The sequence below is a fragment of the Acomys russatus genome, chromosome 3 (assembly GCF_903995435.1).
Source record: "Acomys russatus chromosome 3, mAcoRus1.1, whole genome shotgun sequence".
Taxonomy (NCBI): Eukaryota; Metazoa; Chordata; class Mammalia; order Rodentia; family Muridae; genus Acomys; species Acomys russatus.
In genome coordinates, this window is record NC_067139.1 from 75,524,402 (window position 1) to 75,547,776 (window position 23,375).

General features: G+C 43.1%; 1 protein-coding gene across 1 annotated transcript in view; it reads right to left on the minus strand.

The window, feature by feature from the left end:
• Txndc16 (thioredoxin domain containing 16) overlaps positions 1-23,375 on the minus strand; it is a 67,824-nt gene that overhangs the window by 7,114 nt on the left and 37,335 nt on the right. Inside the window, exons 11-17 of the mRNA XM_051142927.1 lie at positions 21,843-21,986; positions 21,178-21,237; positions 11,605-11,773; positions 11,191-11,327; positions 5,278-5,362; positions 3,347-3,485; positions 1,033-1,193 (exon numbers count right to left, since the gene is read on the minus strand). Coding sequence (XP_050998884.1) covers positions 1,033-1,193; positions 3,347-3,485; positions 5,278-5,362; positions 11,191-11,327; positions 11,605-11,773; positions 21,178-21,237; positions 21,843-21,986 — 895 coding nt within the window. The remainder of the gene's footprint in view (positions 1-1,032; positions 1,194-3,346; positions 3,486-5,277; positions 5,363-11,190; positions 11,328-11,604; positions 11,774-21,177; positions 21,238-21,842; positions 21,987-23,375) is intronic.

Here is a 23,375-nt window from a genome sequence, read left to right on the forward strand (position 1 = left end):
TAAGATTTCTTTGTGATATAGGGCAGTTTATCATGGGAGGGGAAAAAAGGCAGCCAGTGACTTCCCAGGAAAGTCACCATAAGCCCAACGCCTTATCAACACAGGCCTGACACAATCAGTAAGTTCTCATTAAAGTTTAGCTAAGCACCTCATTGCCTATGGGCTCCAAACTGGCCTGTTCCATAAATATAACAGGATGCTTCCTTTTACAATGGTTTCTTTCCCATGACTCTGCCTTTCCTTGGGGAGGGGGTTAATTACACATTAAAGATCTAAAAGAATAACCACATTCCTACATGAACGATGCCCAGCTTCCCAGTGCAGCGCATTTCACATTACCTGAAACACTGCTTTAGAGACCTACAACAGTAGTTACCTAGGTAACTGTTGCCTTGAGAGTGAGATGTAATGTTAGTAAGACTGCACAACAAAAATGTACACTGCCACATTTTTGCTGCTTTTCAATTAAGTTTTTTAAAAAAGGCAAGTCTTTCACCAAGTCTTAACAAGGTTCATGTGTGCACATGTGAACTGTGCTCACAGCCATCTGATGAAGCACACCAGTCCTTCATCTAAACACGCTGAAAATACCGCTAACAGGTGCACTGACTGACACCTCTAACACTGTTTGGGGACTTTGCCCACACAGAGGAACTGACTAAAGTTTGTAAATATCACAACGCTTACTTTCTTATCTGCCACTGTTTTCAATGGTCATCAACTAGTTTTGAAAATCAGAATAATATTACCTGCAATTATATTAGAATAAAAGTCAAATCTAAACAAGGTCATCTTGGAACTTGTCTGAGGAGTTAGTTATGGAAATATCATGATGGTGTATTTGGTCCCGTGTTAATCCCAAAGGCTATAGAATTTCATTACCTAATGAAAATGTGGTCTTCCTACTTGCTTTATGTAGCCCAGGGTGGCCTTGAACTCATGACTGTTGCGTTTATAGGCGTGCACCACATCATAGGTGTCCCCCAGCCTTTATCTCTTACAGCAAAACCAAACCATGCAACATATACCTACAGATTTAACCAGCAAGGGGTAAAGGAGTCCAGCAGCTTCTGCCTCACCAGCGCCAGGGCTGTGTTCCTATACTGAGGGTTTAGGCTGCCATCACTGAACAAGATAAGCAATGGTCTCTGAAGTCTTAAATACACGGGAAGATTTTCCACAGTGATTTCTGGCTGTTTAAAACAAAAACCAAAAAACCGATAATTCCTGAAACAAAAAAACGTGGGCAATAAACGATGCTCAAATCACTCATACAATTTTAGTTTATAAAATGCAACTCACACATTTTCATTCAGAGATTTGACTACAGTTAAGTAAAATTTAAAATGGATTCTTATTTAATCCTACCTCACAGTAATGAGTTATAGTCAAAATAAAATGGCTAACAGACTTTAAGATAACATTAGCTGGCTGATGCTCTATAAAAATTCAGATCAGCTAATACACATGATAGACAAAACTCTTTCATACTTCCCTCTAGTAAATTTTTGTGTTAAAACATATGCTAGACACTGACATTATAACCTTTTCCCCACTATTTATGACTAGTATACTTTTTCCAAATGTGATTTTTTTTGGATGACTTAAATAATTATAGATGTGTTAAGCAAACCCAAAAGCCAATCTTGCCTCTTCTGAATTTAAAGCAACTGAAAGGAATTTAGTGAGGAGAGAGAAATCTAATTTTCTACCATTCTATTTTACAAGAGTATCCTGCTGCAGACTCAGCACAATGGTACAGCGCCCCCTGGAGGCAACTGTGAGCTAGGACCATCGTCTCCTACCAGATGGGGAACGTTGGGGAAGGAGCTTAACTGAATGCTCTGCCTAGCTAGCGGGCTCCACTTCATCGGGTCACTAGAAACCCCCACCAACAACCTGACTCTTTTAGGTGACACGACGACCTTTGCACAGTGCTATTTCATCTTGAAACATCCAGCTGGAAAGCCCTTTGTAGTCATCAAATTGCCTTCCCTCTGCCACTCATTACTTTTCTTCCACTTCTTTCTCTTCAAACTCAAAACCATCATCTTAGATTTTCCTACATCACAAGCTAAATCCTAGGTCTAGTTCTTCAAATTTCCCAGCCTGGCTTTCTGTCCTACCTGCTGTCTATCTCTACATGTGTGACATTCCCCTCCTAAATGAGGACAGATCTCACGGAGCCCCAGAAATACACGATGAAGCTGACTTCAGCTGGACTCACTCACTATGAGCTAAGACACTTGAAATGCTATGGTGCTTCCTAAAGAACTCTCCTGCCCTCCGAGACCAGGCATTCAGACTGCAGTGATCCCCGAACACTTTCCACGTTTGACAGCCAGGAAGCCAAAAAGACAAGGGGAGTCAAAAAGACTCATGATTTGAGAAAGAGTCACTAAAAATTACAGTAACTACACCCTGGAAAACCTTAACTCAACAATTTGATTAACTATAACCTGTTAGTTTAGCACGAGGGTTGGGGGAGGCAACAAAGAGACTTGTTTGAAAGATGACACTTATTTGAGTTCATAATGAATTAGTATTTGGGTCACAGTCCATTCACTCAATATTTGTAGCTGACAATAATACCCTGTCATGACTTTAGAAACACAGACAGACAAATGTGCAGAGTTCTAACTACTGAAACCAAGTAGCCCAGGTTACATCTGTTTTGCCTGGCACTCCATTAAGTGGGCCTTAGAAAGGGGGTCAGAAGGTGGCTTTTTTAAAGCTGTATAAACTGGGATAGCAACATGACTCAACAGCTAGGAACACTAGCTGCTCTTCCAGGGGACCTAGGTTCAGTTCCCAGCGCCTCCATGGCAGCTCACAGCTGTCTGTAGCTCCAGTTCCAGAGGATCCAACACCCTCACATAGACATACATGCAGGCACATGAAATAAAATATTTTTTAAAAACTGTATAAATTGTAGCAGTCGCTAGTACTCGCTGAACATTTGCTATAGACCAGATACTCTCTACAAAGTGCACTCCTGTCATTTAGTCCCAACAGTGACTCTTCACCTTACACACGGGAAACTCTAAAGCAGCAAGGGCACCGTAGAGCTAGTAACCAGGAAGTGCGGCCCTTGTAGACCATCTGCATTGTGACCAGCTTCACCTTACATCAGGCACTTCCCCAGGAAGCCAGTAAACTTTTAGCAGCAAATCAGAAAAGCTGTGTGTACAATCAATGAACAACAAAACCAAACCAAGCAAGTATTCAGCCACAAAACAAGACACCCCAGAGCCTCCAAAAGCTGAAACGTTACACGCTAATACATGATCACTAATCAATTGGAATTTTATTGCAGATAGCTACTTATCACACGCAATATACTCACAAACGCTTCCAGTGGTGCATTTGCTAGCACCTGAGCTATGTCTTGCACCAGGGTGGCGTCTAGTGGGATACTCTCTATTCTACCTTCTTTGGGCCTGGCCAGCAGCAGGGCTGGGAGAGTTGTAGCATATTTATTTGACCTGTGGAGAAAGATACAATTAAAATTCAAACCAAGGCACAGCAAGTCACCAAAAACATGAACATTTCAGCCTAGCACCTCCCAGCCGAGGCAGCACATGGAAGCCTCCCTGCCGCTAGTGGGACGGTTTGTGGTGCAAACCCTGCTATGAGAACTGAGCAAAGGTGGTCATGTGTTTAAGGCCAGCCCAGGCTATATACTGAGGCACTGTCTCAAACAACAGCAAAATATAAACATTTTTAAAGCCCTACTGCTAAGGAGAAATTTCTCTCAATTTCCAGACAAACATAAGTGTACGGTTATCTGAGAAAGTTCAAGAGTCGTGACAATCTCCACTAAAAGAAATCGGCAATGATCTAAAGGTGTCTTCTCTACGACTCTCTCTTAAGAGAATGTCTAAATGTCTACACAGGGCCTGGAACACACTGCTCGGCTCTCCACCTTCCTGGACTGCTCACAGGCATCCTGAGTAAGGCAGGGCACTGACTGCAGGCCTACAATACTCCAGGCAGCGTAGCGAGTGCCTTGCCGATATTCAGTTAACCATCAGGACACTTCCAAACCTAGTGCCTGTCGTTCCGTCTCACAGCTGAATGGGGTTCAGAGAGCAAACAGTGGCATACACTTGAACCCCAGTGAGGAACTCCAGACAAGGTGTGAAGAATCCACTTTTGCTACTCAATCTGATAAACCCCTAATCCTCTAAATCAAGTGAAAAATGTTTTGTGTGGCACTGCCAGTAAAGGTACGTGGTGTGTGTAACAACTTGGCTCATTCTAGAAGAAAGTACAGACACACACTACCATGAAAACTTTTAAGAGTACACTCTTCAGATCACCCGGAGGAGATGCCAAATTGACAAGCTAGCTGCCTATAAATTAAACACTCTGAAAACAACATTGGCCCAGCTCTTACTATCTTAAATGAAAGTTAGCAGCAGAAAACAGTAGGTAACTTACACATTATCAGATAGGTAAGTCACCTATTTCCTGGTTCAGCAATACTTCCTTTTTTAAAAAAAAATTACTAATTTTATAAAAGCATCTTAACTTTCCCCATCAAGAAGTGTTCAAAGCGAAATATTTGAGCTCAAAACAAAAGAATTAGTTAACACTATAGCCAGAAAAATTGAAAGCACAAACTATTGGGGCTTAACAAGTCTACACACACACGCACGCACGCACACACACACACACCCCAGCTCTTCTTGGTGAATGTGATGTGTGTTGATAAAAATCTCCAAATGTGTAGTACAGTCCTTTATTCTACAGCAACTAAACTATACTAGTGACCCACAGCAATGCCAAGTTTTGATTTTTTTTTTCAACATATTCTTTCATGGCAAAAAAAACAAAACAAAACAGCACTGAAGTGGTGAAATTCTCAACACTATAAAAATTCAAAAGCAAACACAGAGCACAAGTAACAGGATCCAAAGACAAAAACTCTTAAAGGAGCAAAAATAAGTATGGGGCCAAGATCACTCCTGTGGGCACTTCAAAGGGAATAAAAAAATACTTAAAGAATCAATCGGCACGGCACTTCCTGACGCATTCCTGGAAGAAAAGTTAAAACCTAGAATACTGGGGTGGACGGGTACACATGGGAGTGGGGAGGCAGGAAGGTGGGGGCAGGCTGAGCATGCATGGAGTTCCATACACTGGTCACCTTGCATGTTGACTGAAAATTAACTTATGGTTCTGCTAAATCCCTGTATCAGTTGTGGAAAGACGAGCCACACGTTTTATTCCATCTCCTCATCCGCCCCAGAGTTAGAAGAACAGTAAACTTACAGTATCCAAACGTCATCTTCAGAATAAACTCCCGTGATGACTGAGCCTCTCAGCTTCCTTCCCGCTTCCCTGAAGTGTTCTTTGGCTGCAGAGACACAGACGAGAGAAGCTTCTGAAACTCTAACGTCATGTGTGCTAGGCAGATTTTATAGATGGCAGAACTTCATTGCCTTTAAATTACAAAGATTAATACTTAAGTGGTGACACATTACAGCTCAAATAACCCTGTTTTGTGGCACTGTTGCCAAAGAGATGGCCATTGACACAACTGTGCGGTTTCCTAAACAAATCTTCTCTAAATGTCATTTTTAAGATTTATAGCACTCAGGGGCTGGGGAGATGGTTCAGCGGTTAAGAGCACTGGCTGCTCTTCAAAAAGACTGGGGTTCAGTTCCCAGCACCCACAAGGTAACTAAAAACTGCCTATGGCTCCAGTTCTGGGAGGCTCTGACACCTCACAGAGATATAAACACAGGCAAAACACCAATGCACATAAAATAAAAATAAATGTTTAAAAAGCGTTGCACTCTAATCACACAGAATGACCAAATAAGTACTTGATTTTTTTTTTTTTTTTAGTGTATTGCTAAAACAAGGAAAACTGACACAGCTGTCTTCTTACATACACCCTGCAGAGAGGTGTAAGTGCATGGGATACAATATGAGCCTTAAAATTACACAAGTATTTTTAAAAACTTATTGCATAAAGACAGAAAACAAGAAACTCCAGTCCTCCAGCCCTGTCAGATACAGCTATGAGGTGCCTGTGCCATTTCTCGTTTTTCTTCAAAGTTACTGTTAGACTCTAATTTTTGTATTAGTCCTCTTCATTAATATGCATGATTTAAAAAAGCTAGTGTCTTGGTGGATTTCTGAATGTGTTTTCCCAAACAGTATATATTACATCATGTTAATACCTTATAACCAAGAAGTAAGTTTGAATTTAATCACTACAAACTAATGAAGAAAAAAAAAACAAAAAAACAGAAGTCTGTAAACTTATGGGTAAATGCTGAATGCCTGCCACATAAAAGCCATATGCTTGGTTCACTGCCACGCACAAACATCACAACAGCTCAACAGAGAGGAAACTCTGACGGGCTAGGGAAGATGACTCAGCCAATAAACAGCTTGCTACAAGGTATAAAGACCAGAGTTCAGAGTCCCAGAAAAGCCAGGTGGAGTGGATGATGCCCACAGCCCCAGCACTTAGTACTGGAAAGTAGAGAGGAGAGACCCTTGTGCCTAGGCAACTAGGTGATTTAAGGTGACTCCTTCTATTGAAGGAAACCCTTGTGGTTACATTCACAGGGTGAGTATCACCAAGTGCATCTTCAGGTAAACTAAAGGTTCTGCTTAAAACAAAAAACAAAAGTACTTTCCACAAAACCAAGCGATTTGTTGGCTGTAAATAAAACCGACTAAGGTAGCACTCACAGCTCGATTATCACAGGTCATTTTAGTGATAAGCCAGTAACTTTCAGATGTGTTTTAGTCCACAATACTTAAAGTGGGAAGGACTCCTAAGAAAGCACCAACTCCGCTGAGTGCACGGCTTCATCTCTGAGATAAATGAAGGCTGCACCCTGGCCAGTCTGTCTCAGTTATTTTCCTGTCTGCTAAGTAACCATGAAAAAGACTAATGATCTCATATAATTTCCTCACACAGAAGCTTTTTGACTCATGGATCTGACTTCTTGGAAGCCCCTCCATGAACCTCCATGTTAATAAATCGTAAGAGCCTCGGAGGAGGGCAGCGTGAGTCTGCAGCCCACAGACATAGAACCCTGTGCTCTCCGTCAGGCTGTGGGTTTTCCTCGGAGCATTCAAAACTAGGCACGTTCTTGACTTCCTTGGTGAAAGCTGCACGTGAAAGCAGACGATAAGGCGACCTCAAATACGAGGAAGACACTATCTATAAAAGAAGTACACAAAAGTGGGTACAAATGGTGACTTAGCGTGCCCACAGTCCCAGCTACCTGGGAAGCTGCAGTGGGAGACAGTCTGAGCCATGGAGAAAATGTCTTCCTTCTGTAAATCACAGGAGGGAGTTTTCATATTTTTTAATACAGAATCAATGTAAGAAAGTATTTGACCGCACTCCAATAATGATAAAATTTACATGTAGTCATCTCTCAACACGTGTAAAAAGCTATTAACTTGTGAGCAAAAGGGCGACTCCTGCTCTCCTAACACTTACATTGTATGTCTTCAAACCATTACAATAAGTTGCTATGAATGATTAAAAAAAAAAAAAAACAATGTCTGATACAAAGTAGGTGTTTTATAAATGTCAGTCGTTATCTTTTTTTAGTAGGATACTAATTTGAATTTTTTTTAAAAAAAGAGTCACTACAGACTTTCATCAATACACACTCTCATTCAACAGTGAAAAGTGTTAATTATTTTCAAATAAATGTCTGCCTTTCCCAAACCAAAACTAAGCACACCTAGAAGATGTAAAAGGAATTTAGAACTCCCGACACACGGCTGAGAATAGCCTAGCTAAGAGAGACACAGCACAACTATAGCGCGTCACTTTGACCCCCCAACTGCCTTCACCTAGTTTAGCACACTTCTTACTTCTGTTGAACAATGACTGCTGTGCGTTCCTGGACCATTCGGGTACAAACATGGTCACACACAGCTTCTTACATTGATCCCCCATGATTTACAAGCAGAGCGCCTTCTCAAGAGGAGACGGCACCCTAACTTGACTGCTGTAGCCTGCTACACGGAGATGGTGAGAGGGTGAGGACGCCCTCTTCCTGTCTGCAGCTGTTACCCCGCTGTTTTATGAGCAACTGCAGTGTTTCCTGGACTTTCCCATAATTACTCCCTCCTGTTTGACTACACCACCTCTCATCCTTGTGTTAATGGCTTTACTGTGTTTGTGCTTCTAGTTATCTGAAGACTCCAAATTTTCTGGGAAGGAAGCTCTGTGAGTGAGAGCTCCAGGAAGCCAGGCAATCAAGAGACCACAAAGACCACAAAGTCCATAGCAGGCACCAAACACTGACCACTCCCCTCATAGTTTTTCATAAAATGACACACATGGAAAAGCTAGCCTTTCTAGGGTTTTTGTCCTCTAAAACAGTCACTCAAGGCCACACATTCATATTGTTATTATTTATTTTTGGTAGGTCATTTGGCTTTTAAATATCTTGAAAACAACACGATGAAGTGGCCTGTTACACATGGGAGTAATAGAATTACACATGATCAGAGTGTTACACTTTATGTTATGTATATTTTAGTATAATTTTTAAAAAGAGAAGATACAACAAGATAACGTAAATTAGATTCTATACAGTAGAACAAAAGAGTACAGGCAGATATTGACTGATTAGGGTAAGATCATTTTATATCTAACAGCAATGGAATGTTCAAAATTAATAGATTTGAAAACATATTTTTAAATTATTACTGTCACCACTTGGCTAAATCAACTGGTAGAATACGAGGTTCTTAAAATCATTACTGTCCTAGCTGGGTTCTACTGTCACCTTGACACAATCTGAGATGATGGTAACGAGTAACTGTCTGCACCAGGTTGGTCTGTGAGGGGCTGTACTGACTGGGAATTGACGTGGCCGGCCCCAGGCCAGTGTGAGTGGCACCATCGCTTCATAAATAGGCTAGAAAACTGGCTGAGCGTGAGCCGGAGAGACAGCCAGAGGCTGAGCCAGAAAGCATTGCACTTCGTGGCCATGAGTTAGTTCTCTGACTGGAGGTAATGCTGCAGGGAACAGCAAGCAGTCCGGTGCTCAGGCTCCTGCCTTGACCTCCCTCCGTGACGTACTGTGACCTGGGAGTCTGAGCTGAAATAAACCCTTTGCTCTCTTATGTCGCTTTGGGTTGGATTACTTCATCACAGCACCAGAACGAAACTACAACTATCACTAAACCAAGGTTTAAAAAAAAAAAAAAAGAGGGAAAATAACTGGAAATTAAGAGCAAGCCTTAATATCATTAGTCTTTAACTACCTCAAGCGATACACTAAACAAACACTAAGACCCCATTTTGAAATGAGTAGCAAATATAATGTGCAATTACATAATTAACATAATTTACAGAAAACACAGTTACTTCACTAAAAATCTATTCCCATTAAACTAGTTCAAAATCCACACAGACTCAAGAACTTTCTTCATATAGAGAAGGAAAAGAGTATAAAATATTATTTGTAGACATACTATTGTGTCTACAAGCACATTCATATGCTTATAAACATAATTCATCCAATCAAACTATGCAGCCATAACATTTATGAACAATACTTAATTAGGTGAGGAAAATGTACTTACATAAATAAAATAAAAACATATTAACGCTGATACACTGTTTTAGACCAAATACATTGAAATAAAAATATAAATATGCAATAGGTAAATGGAAAAAATGACATCACATTTTACAGCATATCTATGATGGTTTTTCTACTTGACTTGATTTATAAAAGCTTAAAGCCAGGCACAGTGACACAGACTTGTAATCCCAGCACTTGGGAGGCAGAGGCAGGCGGATCGCTGTGAGTTTTGAGGCCAGTCTGGTCTACAAAGTGAGTCCAGGACAGCCAAGACTATAGAAAGAGACCCTGTCTTGAAAATCAAAAACAAAAAGCAAAAGCCTAAGGCAGTGGTTCTCAACCTGTGGGGTGTGACTCCCTTGGGAGGTCAAATAACTCTGTCACAGGGGCCACCTAAGACCATTAGAAATATCAGATATTTACATTACCGATTTACAACAGCGGCAAAATTACAGTTATGGAGTAGCAAGCAACGAAGTCACTTTATAGTGGGGCTCACCACAACATGAGGCGCTGCACTAAAGCGTCACAGCATGAGGAAGGCTGAGAGCCACCGGTCTACGCAGACACACTTCTGGGTATGAAGCTGTGAGAACAAGTGTCTCTCTGAACCTAGTCCTCTTTCTTACAACTTGTCTTGGGCTCTTTTCCTTTTGTTGGTTTTTTGTTCTATCTTTTATTTTATTTTATTATTATTTCTCAGATGCTGGTTTCTTTTCTAATGGGAGACAGGAAAGGGTGGATCCACATAGGAGGGGAGGTGAAAAGGAACCAGCACTGGTTAGGAGTGGAGGAAAGGGTACCCATAATCAGGGTCCATTGTATGAAAAAAAATACTCTCAATGCAAGAAAAAAATAAGATGAAAATTAAACAAAAACAAAGGTGTGGGGGGGGCAAAGGCCCCCCTCCCCCCGAGAGCTGACAATCATGTCTGCTTCCTGGCCTGGCGACATGTGCTTAGCGGCCTCACTCCCTCACCTCCGCCCCTTCCCTGTCGTGCGGGCTATATTCCCACGTTGAGTAAAAATAAGTCCGCTCCTTTAAGCTGCTTTGTGTCAGGTCACAGCAGTAAGAAAAGTAGTATCAGTTCTTCGAGTGATTATGTCATAGGTTTTTCTTCAATTTTCTCTATATATTTAAAAGTCTCTATAAGTAGATATTCTTTTAAGTAACTCCTAAGCAATGAGTGTTTGACCGTGTGACTTAAAGGCTCAGTTTGGGCTAAGGAGATGGCTGAGTGTGTAAAGCACTTGGTGCACAAGCATGAGGAGGCCGAGTTCAGTTCCCAGAACCCACATGAAAAAGAATAAATGCTGAGCACAGCAGTGTAATCCCCGCACCGCGAGGTGGAGGCCGATTCCCAGGGCGCGTTCACCAACCAGTCCAGCCAATTCATGAGCTTTGGGTGTAGTAAGAGTCTCTGCCTCAACAAATAAGGTAGACAGCTCAGAAGACGACACCCATTGTCAGCCTCTGGCCTCTGCAGATGCACTCATGGGCAACTGTTAACACACACACACACATACTCTCACACACACGCACACTCGCACACCCAAAGCAAGCATGAAAAAAAAAGAAACGTGAGTGTTCAACTCTGCTTACCTGATGTCATGGCTGGACTGAAGAGCCCCAGGACTGACACACTAGCAGAGCTGAACAGGTCTTTATATAACTCCCCACGTAAGTACTTTTCTGCTTCTTGGATGGATGCTATGTTCACTGGACAGGAGATCCTGTTTCTGCATAAATATACAGCTGTGCTCAAAATTAACTTTAAAGATATTTTACAGTTTATAGCAAACAATAGATTACAAAGACAACTGAACAAAATTATTATTTTCAAAATCTGTCTCATGAAATCAAAGTGGCAGAACATACACAAAGTCTCATTATCACTATTCACTCCGTGGTCTCAGCCCCAGCATCCTTGAGCCCACTGAAAGCAAGTCAGCACAGTGCGGAGTTAGAGCTACGGGCCTCGGACTTGGGAACCTTGGAGGGAAGCTGAGTACTTACGTCTGGATAAACCTGAGAAGATCCTTCGTTCCCAGCATCCCAGCGTACGGCACTGGGCTCTCACCTTCCTTGTACAGTTTCACCACGGGAAACGCAGTGACATTTTGCTTTGCACATACATTAGGCCAATCTGCACAATTTATTCTAGCAAGGAGGATAGTGGATGTGCCTGGATGAAAGGAAAATGCACATTTTATCAGCATGCAGACTGCTCCTTGCTTCGTTTCGCTGTCCTCAATTTCCACTCATGTGGAGTGTATGGTGCCCAGCGTGACCTGCTCCTGCAGCGCTCGCTATGTGAGGCCTCCCGGGTGTGCTTTCCTGTCTCTGGACCCTTCTGCGGGCTCCTCTATTACTGGAGTCGGGGCCTTCTTAGGCCTGAGTTTAAACTGCTTTTCCTCTTGCTCTACCACCTCAGCCTCAACTACTGACAATCTAGTGCAGCCTAAATTTGTATCTCCGGCCTCAACTACTGACAATCTAGTGCAGCCTAAATTTGTATCTCCGGCCTCAACTTCTCCTTGAACTTCCAGACCCAGCTCTCCCTAGTGGCGTCTCTGTCACCCTGAGAATGAACACATCCTAAAACTCCACACATCTGAAAGTAAAAGCCGTTCCCGTTCCGTGTAGTGAAGGCGGCCACTCCGTGCGGCTAGGAGAAAACACCGCAGTGCTCTTCTCATCTCTCTGTTCCTCAGTCTCCCAAGCTGACCCCGTCAACATCTTTTTAATTTTACCACTCAAATTCTACATGTTTCCCGATTATTTCATATTTGTTCTTTATCGCAATCTTTCTGGATAACCACAGTAGGCTTCTAACTGACTTCCCAGATTCAGTTACCTCTAAAATACTGCTAAAGATACTATTTTCAAACTTGAATCTGTCCTGTTGGCAGCAAACTCCTCCTCACCCCTTCCCGTCTGTTTGCTGCCAGCCCATCCCCACAGCAAGCTCTGTAAATGTGGGTGTCAACACGACACTACTCCTCGGGCGCCTCGCCTGGTGCCCCACCCGCACCACGTCCCTTTGCTACATGCTACGGCAGAACTACATTACTTCTTTCCTCGTCACGTTTTGCGTCTGTGATCATTTCCATGATCTGACTAAGGTCTGTCCCTATGAAGAGGACTCCCTGGGAGAAGGGACTGGCCTGTATTGGTCCTCATCAAGGCGTCCATCTAGGGCCTCGGCGATCACCTCCATCTAAACACTACAATCTCTTTTCAGCCCAGGAAAATGCTTAGGATATAAAGCATACGTTACTTGTTCAACAATGAAACATGCAAAGTTCTCTGAAATATATAGTTCATTAGGTGAAGACAGATTTTTTTTTTTAAAATCAACTAACAAGCACCACATAATTAAACTAAGAAAAAAAGAAGTTCATCATAATAAAAAGTAAGAGTTAATATGTTGGATTAAGAAATATCTGTATAAATTTATGACATCATCCATGTATAACAAAACTATTATGATTCAAATTATAAAATGTATTATTGTTCTATTTTATAATGAAAGTTTTAAATTTTATTTATTTTTGTATGTGGTGTTCTGTCTGTGTGCCATGTGCCTGGTGCCCATGGAGTCCAGAAGACGTCATCAGATTTCCTGGGACTCGAGTTACAGACAGTTGTGAGCTGCCACACAGGTGCTTGGAGTCACACGTGGAGCCTCTGAAGAGCAGCCATCACTGCTATTAAAAGACCCGAATAACGGAAATCAGCCTTATGCTTTAAAGGACTCTAGCTCCCAGAAGCAATAACCCTGCTTCAGATTTAATGTTGCCCTGCGTTAACGGTGCAAGCAGCGCTGAGTCACCACCACAGCCCAGTACCTCACAACACTGTCGCTTCCTTTCAGACAGATTAAAGGTGGTTACACTAAAGTATGTTACTGCCTGAACACTAACTAATAAATAAAGGTGCATCCTCACTCCTTCTAAACGCGACCTGGTGGCCGTCTGTTTGCAGTTCTCCATCCCTTAATCATGCTAAATCCAGAGCTTCAAAACTGCCGCCAAGACGTGGAGCCCAGTGAGCACTATTACAGGCTTCTCCTCCACAGCAGCTGTCTCCAACAGGTGAGGCCCTCCTAAGCTGTCCTCTTAAACGCAAAACTTGATTTTTTTCTTTTAAATGACAAAGAGCACTGATACGTTTACATAAAGTTATAAGACCCCTTATACTGAAGGAATTACGTTTTTAAAAAAGCGGATTCACTGTTAATTTGTATTTCAGTCAGCAGTCTAATACGCTGACATGCCTAGCGGATTCACTGTTAATTTGTATTTCAGTCAGCAGTCTAATACGCTGACATGCCTAGCGGATTCACTGTTAATTTGTATTTCAGTCAGCAGTCTAATACGCTGCCTAGAGGACCACATCCCGTATATTCCACTAACACATTAACTTCAAATAGAATTTCTAATCTGAAGGGGGGGTCGTCTTAGCTAGCACTATATAAGTACAAAAATCTGACATTTGCTGCCACCTTGTGGTTGAGAGAAAATATTCATAATCTTGGACTTAAAAAAAATTTTTCCCCAAGAGGCCAACATCTAAGACAGAATATAGCATTAATGTCCAAAGCACTACAATATCTTTATAACTTAACACTCTATAGTACATGCTGAGCACCCTCTGGGTAATGCACACGCTTGGAAAGAGAAATGTCAGGTACGTGACTGTAGCTAACTCACAGGCTGTTGAGGAAAACAGTTGGTTGGACAGTTGAGGACTTAAAAGAAGTATAGAAAACTGGTTAAAGGGACATTTGGGGAAGAGATATGTGGCTAGATCGCACCTCTCTGTGGAGAGGCAGCCTCTCTCCCGGCCACGCCTGTGGACCCATGGCTGCAGAGAGGGAGACTGTGCATGGGCTCAACAACATGGACCTCCACTCACCAAGGCTGGCCTGGCTACAGCTGCTGCCGAGCGCCACATCTGCCAACAGCGGAGACCACACTAGGGCCCCTGTATGTGGCAGAACTCCCCTGGGTGACCAGCTAGCAACCTGGCGGCAGACTGACTACACTGGGCCATGATGGAAAGGGCAGCATCGCTCTTAACCAAGCAGGTGTTGTGGCTATGGGTCTGCCCCTCCTGCAAGTAATGCTTCTGAGAAAACCGTCAGCCGCCATCACGAGTCCACCCATGGACTCACAGAGGGCTTTATCCACCATATTTCATCCTTAGATTCACAGAAGGCCTTCTCCACATCGTGATGTCCGGCACAGTACTGCTTTGATCCAGGAAGTTCATTTCGCAGGAAAAGAAGTGCAGTAGTGAGCTCATGTGCACAGAACTCACTGGTCTCGCCATGTTCCCCGTTATTCTGAAGTGGCTTGGTAGACACTTTTAAAGACAGTTATGGTGTCAACTAGTGTGACACGAGCCTGGAGGGCTAGAGCAGAGTCGTCCAGAAAGTTGTATACGCTCTGAGCCAGCACCCAATACACGGTACCCTGACTCCCACAGCCAGGAATCCCTTGCTTCCCGTTCCCGTGACTTTGCTCTGCTGGCCTAGAAGTTCTGGTTCCAGATGGAAACTGCTTCTGCCAGGAGGCATAACCAACATTCCACAGACACAGAGGTCAAGGCTTCCGTGGCCACTTGGGACCCCTCCTTCCCTAAAGTCAGCACACTAAGAAAGCAATTAGTGCATTATGAGGAGTAACCGACGCAGGCTGTCTGAAGGAAACCAGCCTGCTTCTCCACGGTGAAGTACAGGAACCCTTCCGGTGTCTCCTGGCATTACCATGTCCTGTGATTAATATCACTGAGAAACTACAGCCTAATCCAGACAGGGTAAGAAACCCAGGATAAGACCTAGACATTTCAGGAATAAAGGCGTGGCTTTCCCCTCTAGGTAAAGAACAAAGACCTGCTGGGTACTTGCTCCAGTGGAAGAAACACAAAAGAGGAGGACGAGGTGGGGGTTACGAACACCAGGTAAGGCCATGTGACCAGCTACAGAAGTGAGGATTCTGTTGTGAATGTTTCTGTCTTGTTAAGAATGTGCTTGCACCTGTTCTGTTTGCCCTCTGAGTGAGAACTAAGCATCCTGCCCCTCGGGTCCTCCTCGTTACTAGCTTTTCTAGCTCTGTGGATGGTAGTGTGTTTATCCTACATGATATGGCTAATATGCACCTATGAGTGAGTGTATCCAATGTGTGTCTTTCTGGGTCTGGGTTACCTCACTCGGGATGATCATTTCTAGTTCCATCATTTGCCGGGAAATTTCATGACTTCCTTGTTTTTAATAGCTGAGTAGTATTCCATTGTGTAAATGTACCACAGCTTTTTTTTTTTTTTTTTTTTTATCAATTCTTTGGTTGAGGGACATCTAGGTTGTTTTCAGGTTCTGGCTATTACGAATAAAGCTGCTGTGAACATAGTTGAGCAAATGTCCTTTTCTGTATGGTGGAGCATCTTTTGGGTGTATGCCCAAGAGTGATATAGTGGGTCTTGCAGTCGCACTGTCCCCATTTTTCTGAGATAGCACCAGATTGATTTCCAAAGTGGCTGAACAAGTTTGCACTCCCACCAGCAGTGGAGGAGTGTTCCCCTTTCTCCACATGCTCGTCAACATGTGCTGTGACGAGTTTTTGACCTTAGCCATTCTGACGGGTGTGAGATGGGAATCTCCACCTTGTCTTGATTTGCATTTCCCTGATTACATTGAGCATTTCTGTGTTTCCCAACCATTCAATACTGTTAAGAATTCTCTGTTTAGCTCTGTACCCTATTTTTAAATTGGGTTATTGTGTTTGGTGCTGTTTAATTTATTGAGTTCTTTATATATTTTGGGTATTAGCATTTGTCAGATGTAGGGTTGGTGAGGATCTTTTCCCAGTCTGTATGCTGTTGTTTTGTTCTGTTAACTGTTTCCTTTGCCTAACAGAAACTTTTCAGTTTCATGAGGTCCCATTTATTAATTGTTGATCTTAAAGTTCGGGCTGTTGGTGCTCTGTTCAGGAAGTTGTCTCCTGTGCCAATGAGTTCAGGGCTCTTCCCCCACTTTCTCTTCTAACAGATTTAGTGTGTCTGATTTTATGTTGAGGTCTTTTAATCCATCTGGAGTTTAGTTCTGTGCAGGACAGAGGAAGCAGCTGAAGAGAGGGGAAAGGAAGTGAGCCTACGATAGCTGTCCTCCGAAAGACTCCACCCAGCAGGGGACTGAAGCACACAGTCAAACTCTGAGCAGGGCACAGGGAGTCTGATGGAAGAGTTGGGGGACAGAAAGACTGGAGGGGACAGGAGATTCACAAGGAGACCAACACAGCCAACAGATCTGGGCCCAGAGGGGGCCTGCAGAAACCAAGCAAAGACCATGCACGGAGGGGACATCAGTCTCCATGTGGGAGCCCTAATATGGGGAGCCTGGCGTGGACTCTGGGGCCCACTTGTTGATCACTTCCCCTCGGTGGGGTGACCTCGCCAGGCCGCAGAGGAAGAGGATGCAGGCAGTCCTCATTAAACTTGGTAAGCTGGGGTCAGGTGATAGAGGACCAGGGGAGGGGAGAAGAGGGAAGAAGAGTGGGGCAGGGAGAGGCTACAACTGGGATGTAACGTGAGTAAGATTTTTTTAATTAATTAAAAAAAAGAACGTCCGTGTGCATATAAACACAAACACACATTAAGCAGGTATTTGTGTTTTCTTTCCTCTATTTCTGCATCATGAACTATAACCCTGATCGTGGTAATGTCAGTAATTATGCATTGTAAATCTACATTGTCAACTACATGTTACAAGTCTACAGTATCATAGTTACGGGGCACTACAAGACTAGGCCTTCCTCGTGGGATTTTTTTTCCGACCTAGTATCAGAGGAAAGAGTGTATTGGTGGTTGTGGGACAGTCACATTACAACAGACAGAATTATGACGTGTTGCTGCTTGCACTAGGAAATTAAACATGACATGGATGTATGGACGGGTGCCAGGTTGGCAAGGGGTGGACTTGTGTGGTTATTACTGGTTGTCAGCTTAACTGGACGTGAGGTTAACAAAAGGGCAAGCTACTGGGCACACCTGCAAAGGATTTCCTCAGTCAAGTTACGTGATGTAAAAAACATCCACCCTGAATGTGAGGAGCACCTTACCATGGCAGCCACAGAAGGAAGTCCTAGGGGGAAGTTTTCCTTCACTTCCCTGCTGCCATGTCTCACTGCTGAGTAGACGCACCCACTCAGCTGCTGCCTCTACTGCTGGTATCAGAGACTCACTTCCTTAGGCTTCCATGACAGACTGAGGACTGGTGGCCCTGCAGGGCTCCTCAGACCCTCAGCACCGTGACAGACCGAGGACTGGTGGCCCTGCAGGGCTCCTCAGACCCTCAGCACCATGACAGACTGAGGACTGGTGGCCCTGTAGGTCTCCTCAGACCCTCAGCACCATGACAGACTGAGGACTGGTGGCCCTGTAGGTCTCCTCAGACCCTCAGCACCATGACAGACTGAGGACTGGTGGCCCTGCAGGGCTCCTCAGACCCTCAGCACCGTGACAGACCGAGGACTGGTGGCCCTGCAGGGCTCCTCAGACCCTCAGCACCGTGACAGACCGAGGACTGGTGGCCCTGCAGGGCTCCTCAGACCCTCAGCACCATGACAGACTGAGGACTGGTGGCCCTGCAGGACTCCTCAGACCCTCAGCACCACTGGAACTGCAGAGGCACCCAGCCCGTGGACTAGGTAGCTCCTGGGCTCTCAGGCTCTCCATGTGCAAACAGCCACTCAGATTACCCAACCATATCATGTAAGCCAATCTAATAAATCCCCTTTTAATCTATTCATTGTACTAGTTCTGTTCCTCTAGAGATCCCTGATACAACAGAAACATTAAGTATAAAATGCTCCAAAATCTGAATGTTGCTGGGTGTTCACATAACACCACAAGTAGAAAATTCACAGACTAATGTGACAAAGTATAACCAGAAAAATACTGGCTACCATTACCTTGATGCTATGTTTACAGGATGTATGTGAACCATAAATGAATTTAATATCTAGATCTTGGTCTCATTCCCAAGATATCTCATTATATGATCTTTATATAAAATTAAAGTAAATTACATTATTAAATTTAATTTATTTCCAAATTAAATAAAAATAAAATACTTCTGTTCCTCAGTTTTTCAGGTCTGGAGTATTTAACCTGTATAGAGGTCAATACAGATGCAAAATTAAATAAAATCCAAAATCCTTACTTTTTCACATATGGAATATTTAACCTGTATCAGGGTCAACACATATGTAACACACAATTGTTATTGATATTATGGTGCTTGTTGGTATTTTTTATCAACTTGACACAAATGTAGGCATATCTGAGAAGAGGGGATTGTAACTGAGAAAATACCTTCATAAAACTGGCCTGTAGGGAAGTTGGTGGAGTACTGTCTTAATGACTGATGTAGGAGGCACAGACCACTGTGGGTGGTGTTATCAGCATGGGCAGGCAGTCCTGGGTTGGATATGAAAACTGCCTGAGAAGGCTAAGGAGAGCAAGCCAGGAAGCAGCATTCCTCCCCGACCCTAATCCAGTCCCGCCTCCAAACTCCCGCCCTGAGTTCCTTCCATGAAGGGCTGCAGGCTGTAGGGAGAAGCAAACTCTCTTGTCCCTACAGTGTTCTTGGCCATGGAGGTTTGTCATAGCTACAGAAAGATAAGAGCTAATTCGCTGCCTCCCACCAGCCCCAAAGGCCAGGCAGGGAGGCAGGTGGGCGTCCTTCAGACCTTCACTCTAGTTCAAGTCCCCAGCTCTGTAGCAGACCCCCTCCCACGGCCTTCCCTTCCTGTCTGCCCCATGCCTGGAGGATCCCACACATCTCCTCCCTCACCACACCATCCCTCTGTGTCAGCCAGCAGCACCCCAGGTACTCCTTGGGGACCTGCCCTGCCATGCTGACCAGGGGAGTAGGTAGGCAATTTTCAGACCTTCACTCTCCCTCTTCTCAAGTCCAGCAGCCTGATCTGATGCCCAGTGCTACAGCAGGCGACTCGCTGTGGCCTCCCCTCACTCTCTGCTACCAATCCCAGAGGGCTAAGCTTACACTGGTAGAACATGCTGCTTTCCCCCCTCTGTGGTCTCCATCAAGCCCGCTTCAAGCCTATCTCCATGCTAAAGTGTCAGCTCCCAACACCAAAACACCCATCTTCCATCTGGAACACACAGCGGCCACACCTGGCAGGATCTCAGAAGCGACACACAGCGACCACATTCTCCTAAGAACCAGAGAAGGAACCAGAAACCAAGGAACAGAGCACCAGACCTGATATCAGGACCTAGAATTACAAATATCTCACACTCAGATGCCTAGACATCGGCATAAACACACAATCAGTAACAGCCAAGGCAAATATCACCACTAGAGCCAACAAAGGCAATTGCAGACCAATTTTCATTATGAACACATGCAAAACTTCCCAAAAATATACTTGCAAACCAAATCCAAGAACACATTAAAAGATTATCCGCCATGAACAACTAGGCCTCATCCCAGAGATGCCAGGATGGCTCAGCTATGTAAATCGATAAATGTAACGCAGCATACGAACAAACTGAAAGGTCACTTCCATCAGACACAGAAAAGGCCTTCGACAAAATCCTCACACCTCCAGGATAAATGTCTTGACGGTACTGGGAATGTAGGGGACACACCTCAACACAATAAAGATGACTTACACCAAGTCCATAGCCAACATCAACTTAAATGAAGAATAACTCAAAGCATTTCCACTAAAATCAGGAACAAATCAAAACTGTCCACTTTCTCCATACGTACTCTATACATGACAGTACTAGAAGTTCTTAACTAGACGAGCAAGACAGCTGAGAGAGACCGACAGGATAGAAATGCTAAGGGAAGAAGCCAAAATATCCTTCTTTGTAGGTGATATCATACTAAGCCTACCTACGTACACAGCAGATCCTAACGATTCCACCAGAAAACTCCTACAACTGATAACACTTTCTGCAAAGTAAAATACAAAATTATCTCACATAAAATCAGTAGCCTTCCTATATACATATGGCAAAACAGCCTCAGAAAGAAATCAGGGGAACAACCCTGCTCACAACAGCCTCAAGAAATGTAAGGTATCTTGGGGTAACTTTAGCCAAGCAAGTGAAAGACTTGTATGAATAAAATCTTTAAGAGACTGAAGAAAGAAACTAAAAAGACAGCAGAAGAAGAGAAGATCTCCCACGCTCACAATCTGTAGGACTATATAGTAAAATGGCCGTCCTACCAAAAGCAATCTACTGATTCAATGCAATTCCCATCAAGATTTCAACACAATTCTTCACAGAACTTGAAAGGAAAAATTTCAGCCTCATGTGGAAACACTCAGGGTAGACAAAACATAAACTCAGGATATATAAAACAGTCCTGAATGATTAAAAAAAACAAAGCCTGCTGGAAGTGCCACCACCATCCCTCTGGATTCACTCGTTCAACCCCAGCATTACCATCTGAAATTTTATGTGGGCTTTTTTTTCTTTGAATCTTTAATTTTAGACAAAGTTTCATATTTGGATCAAAAAACAAGCAATCACATCACAAGGCAATACCTTTCAACTTAACTGCCACATCAATATAAGACTGCAGGAACGCCATGGACACCGCATGCCCTGCAAGAAAATCAGAAAACTCAGCAGGCATCAGGACGCTAGGACTATAGAGCATCCGTGCTTACGTCTCACACACACACACACACACACACACACACTTGCAGAGACTTATGGGAGGCACCAAAGCTAGGGTTTCCAAACAACAGGTGTCACCCGACAGAGTACGCAATGCTCATGTTCTGTCATTCCAAATGCATCTAATATTTTCATTCATGCTGCATACAGCGAAACGGCTATTACTTGAAGATAAGAGATTTCCTATACTCCTAAAAAATGTATATCTGGGAAATGATATGTCTAAAATAATTACTAGAAAAACAAATAAATCATTAATTTTAAAAACTAATGCTAGTTTTGAAAACTAATTAGCTGAATTTATAGCTTAATCATTAACCTTCGATTTGTAAATTATATATCTAGAAACACAGAAAAATCAGTTTAACTCCTTAGAGCCAGAAGTAACTGCCTCAGCATATGCAGTCTACTTGCAGCATGAGACTCATACAATTTTACAACGTATATAATATATAGAAAGCAAACATAGAACCCATCTTCTTTAAGGTTCCCCGTGTGTCACACAGCGTCCCTTCAGAGACCATACTTACACACAGCATAGAAGAGCACTATGCTGTCAGAGGTCGTGACTGTTGCGTTAAATGTCTCCTCTGTTAACTCCACTGTCAACTCCAGAGGCAACGGTCTCTTCCTATCTCTGTAAACAGTTCCTGCCACTTCATCATCTTGGACTTCTAAAATGGTTTAAAAGAAGTTCACTTACATAATTAATATTTAAAATGTCATGTGCTATTATAGGAAAAGTGGTACTTTATACAAATCTCTGAGTCTACACTGTCTAAACAGTTATATATGATATTTTAAAAGGTTCTCAGTTGCCTGGATTTGTATCTTAATGACTCTGAGATGCTTTCTGATCCAGAAAACAGAGGTTGGTCAATTCCTGGAGCAATTATTTAATTTTATTCTACAAAAAAATGAGAATATGGCAATATTTAATTAAAATGAAAATGTTTATATTCACTATATTAATTTAGAATCCCAAAGGAGTCTACCACATTTCACTGTATGATAAACACTAGGATAAGTGGTTAAAAAATAAACTTATCCTTGGCCACATGGCACTTCTGACAATGGAAAAGCAGGGCAAAAAAACTCACTAAGGAATAAAGATATAATTACAAATTCTGATCAGTTTGAAGGTGAAAGACACAGTGAGGTATCCCACCAGGGAGGTTTAGGAGATCTGAGGTCTACCAGGCAAAGGGTATGAAGAATGCTGTGCACAAGTGAACAACGCTGCAGAGGCTCTGCGACACAGGAGTGCTGCACACACGGGCTGTGCACAAGTGAACAACGCTGCAGAGGCTCTGCGACACAGGAGTGCTGCACACACGGGCTGTGCACAAGTGAACAACGCTGCAGAGGCTCTGCGACACAGGAGTGCTGCACACACGGGCACTGAGAGAAGACTAGTGACATGGAATGGTAAAGACTGCACGACAAGAGAAAACTCTAGCACAGCGGCTCTCAACCTTCCTAATGCTGAGACCCTTTAATACAGTTCCTCATGTTATGGTGACCCCCAACCATAAAATTATTTGCTACTTCATAACTGTAATTTTGCTACTGTTATGATTTTAATGTAAATAATTGATATTCAGGGTGTACATTCACTGTTACAAATTGATCCAAAAGGGTCATTATCCACAATATGAGAACCACTGCTCTAGACCACATAGTATTTGAATTTTAAGAAGAAAATTGAGCCAGTAATTTTGAATTTTATGCTAAACACATAAAGTTAAGTTATAAACACATTCTAAATACATGAAAAAAGCTGGTTTCAACAGACTACAAAACCCTAAAAGTGTAAATGTGCACTGGATTTCCTTTAAGAGCTGCCCTACTCCCAGGACACCAAGAAGTTAAAGCCTCAGTAGCAAAATTACTAATGGCCCTCTTCCTCACGTACTATACACAACTTACACATCTGTCTTTTTCTACGTGTTGCCTTTTTATGGAACCCAGGCCCCTCCGTTCTAACTCACAGTTGGCCACTTCCTTTGGGAGGCACTTGTCTCTTAAGTTCCACTGTGACTCGTTCTTTTCTAAAACCCTTT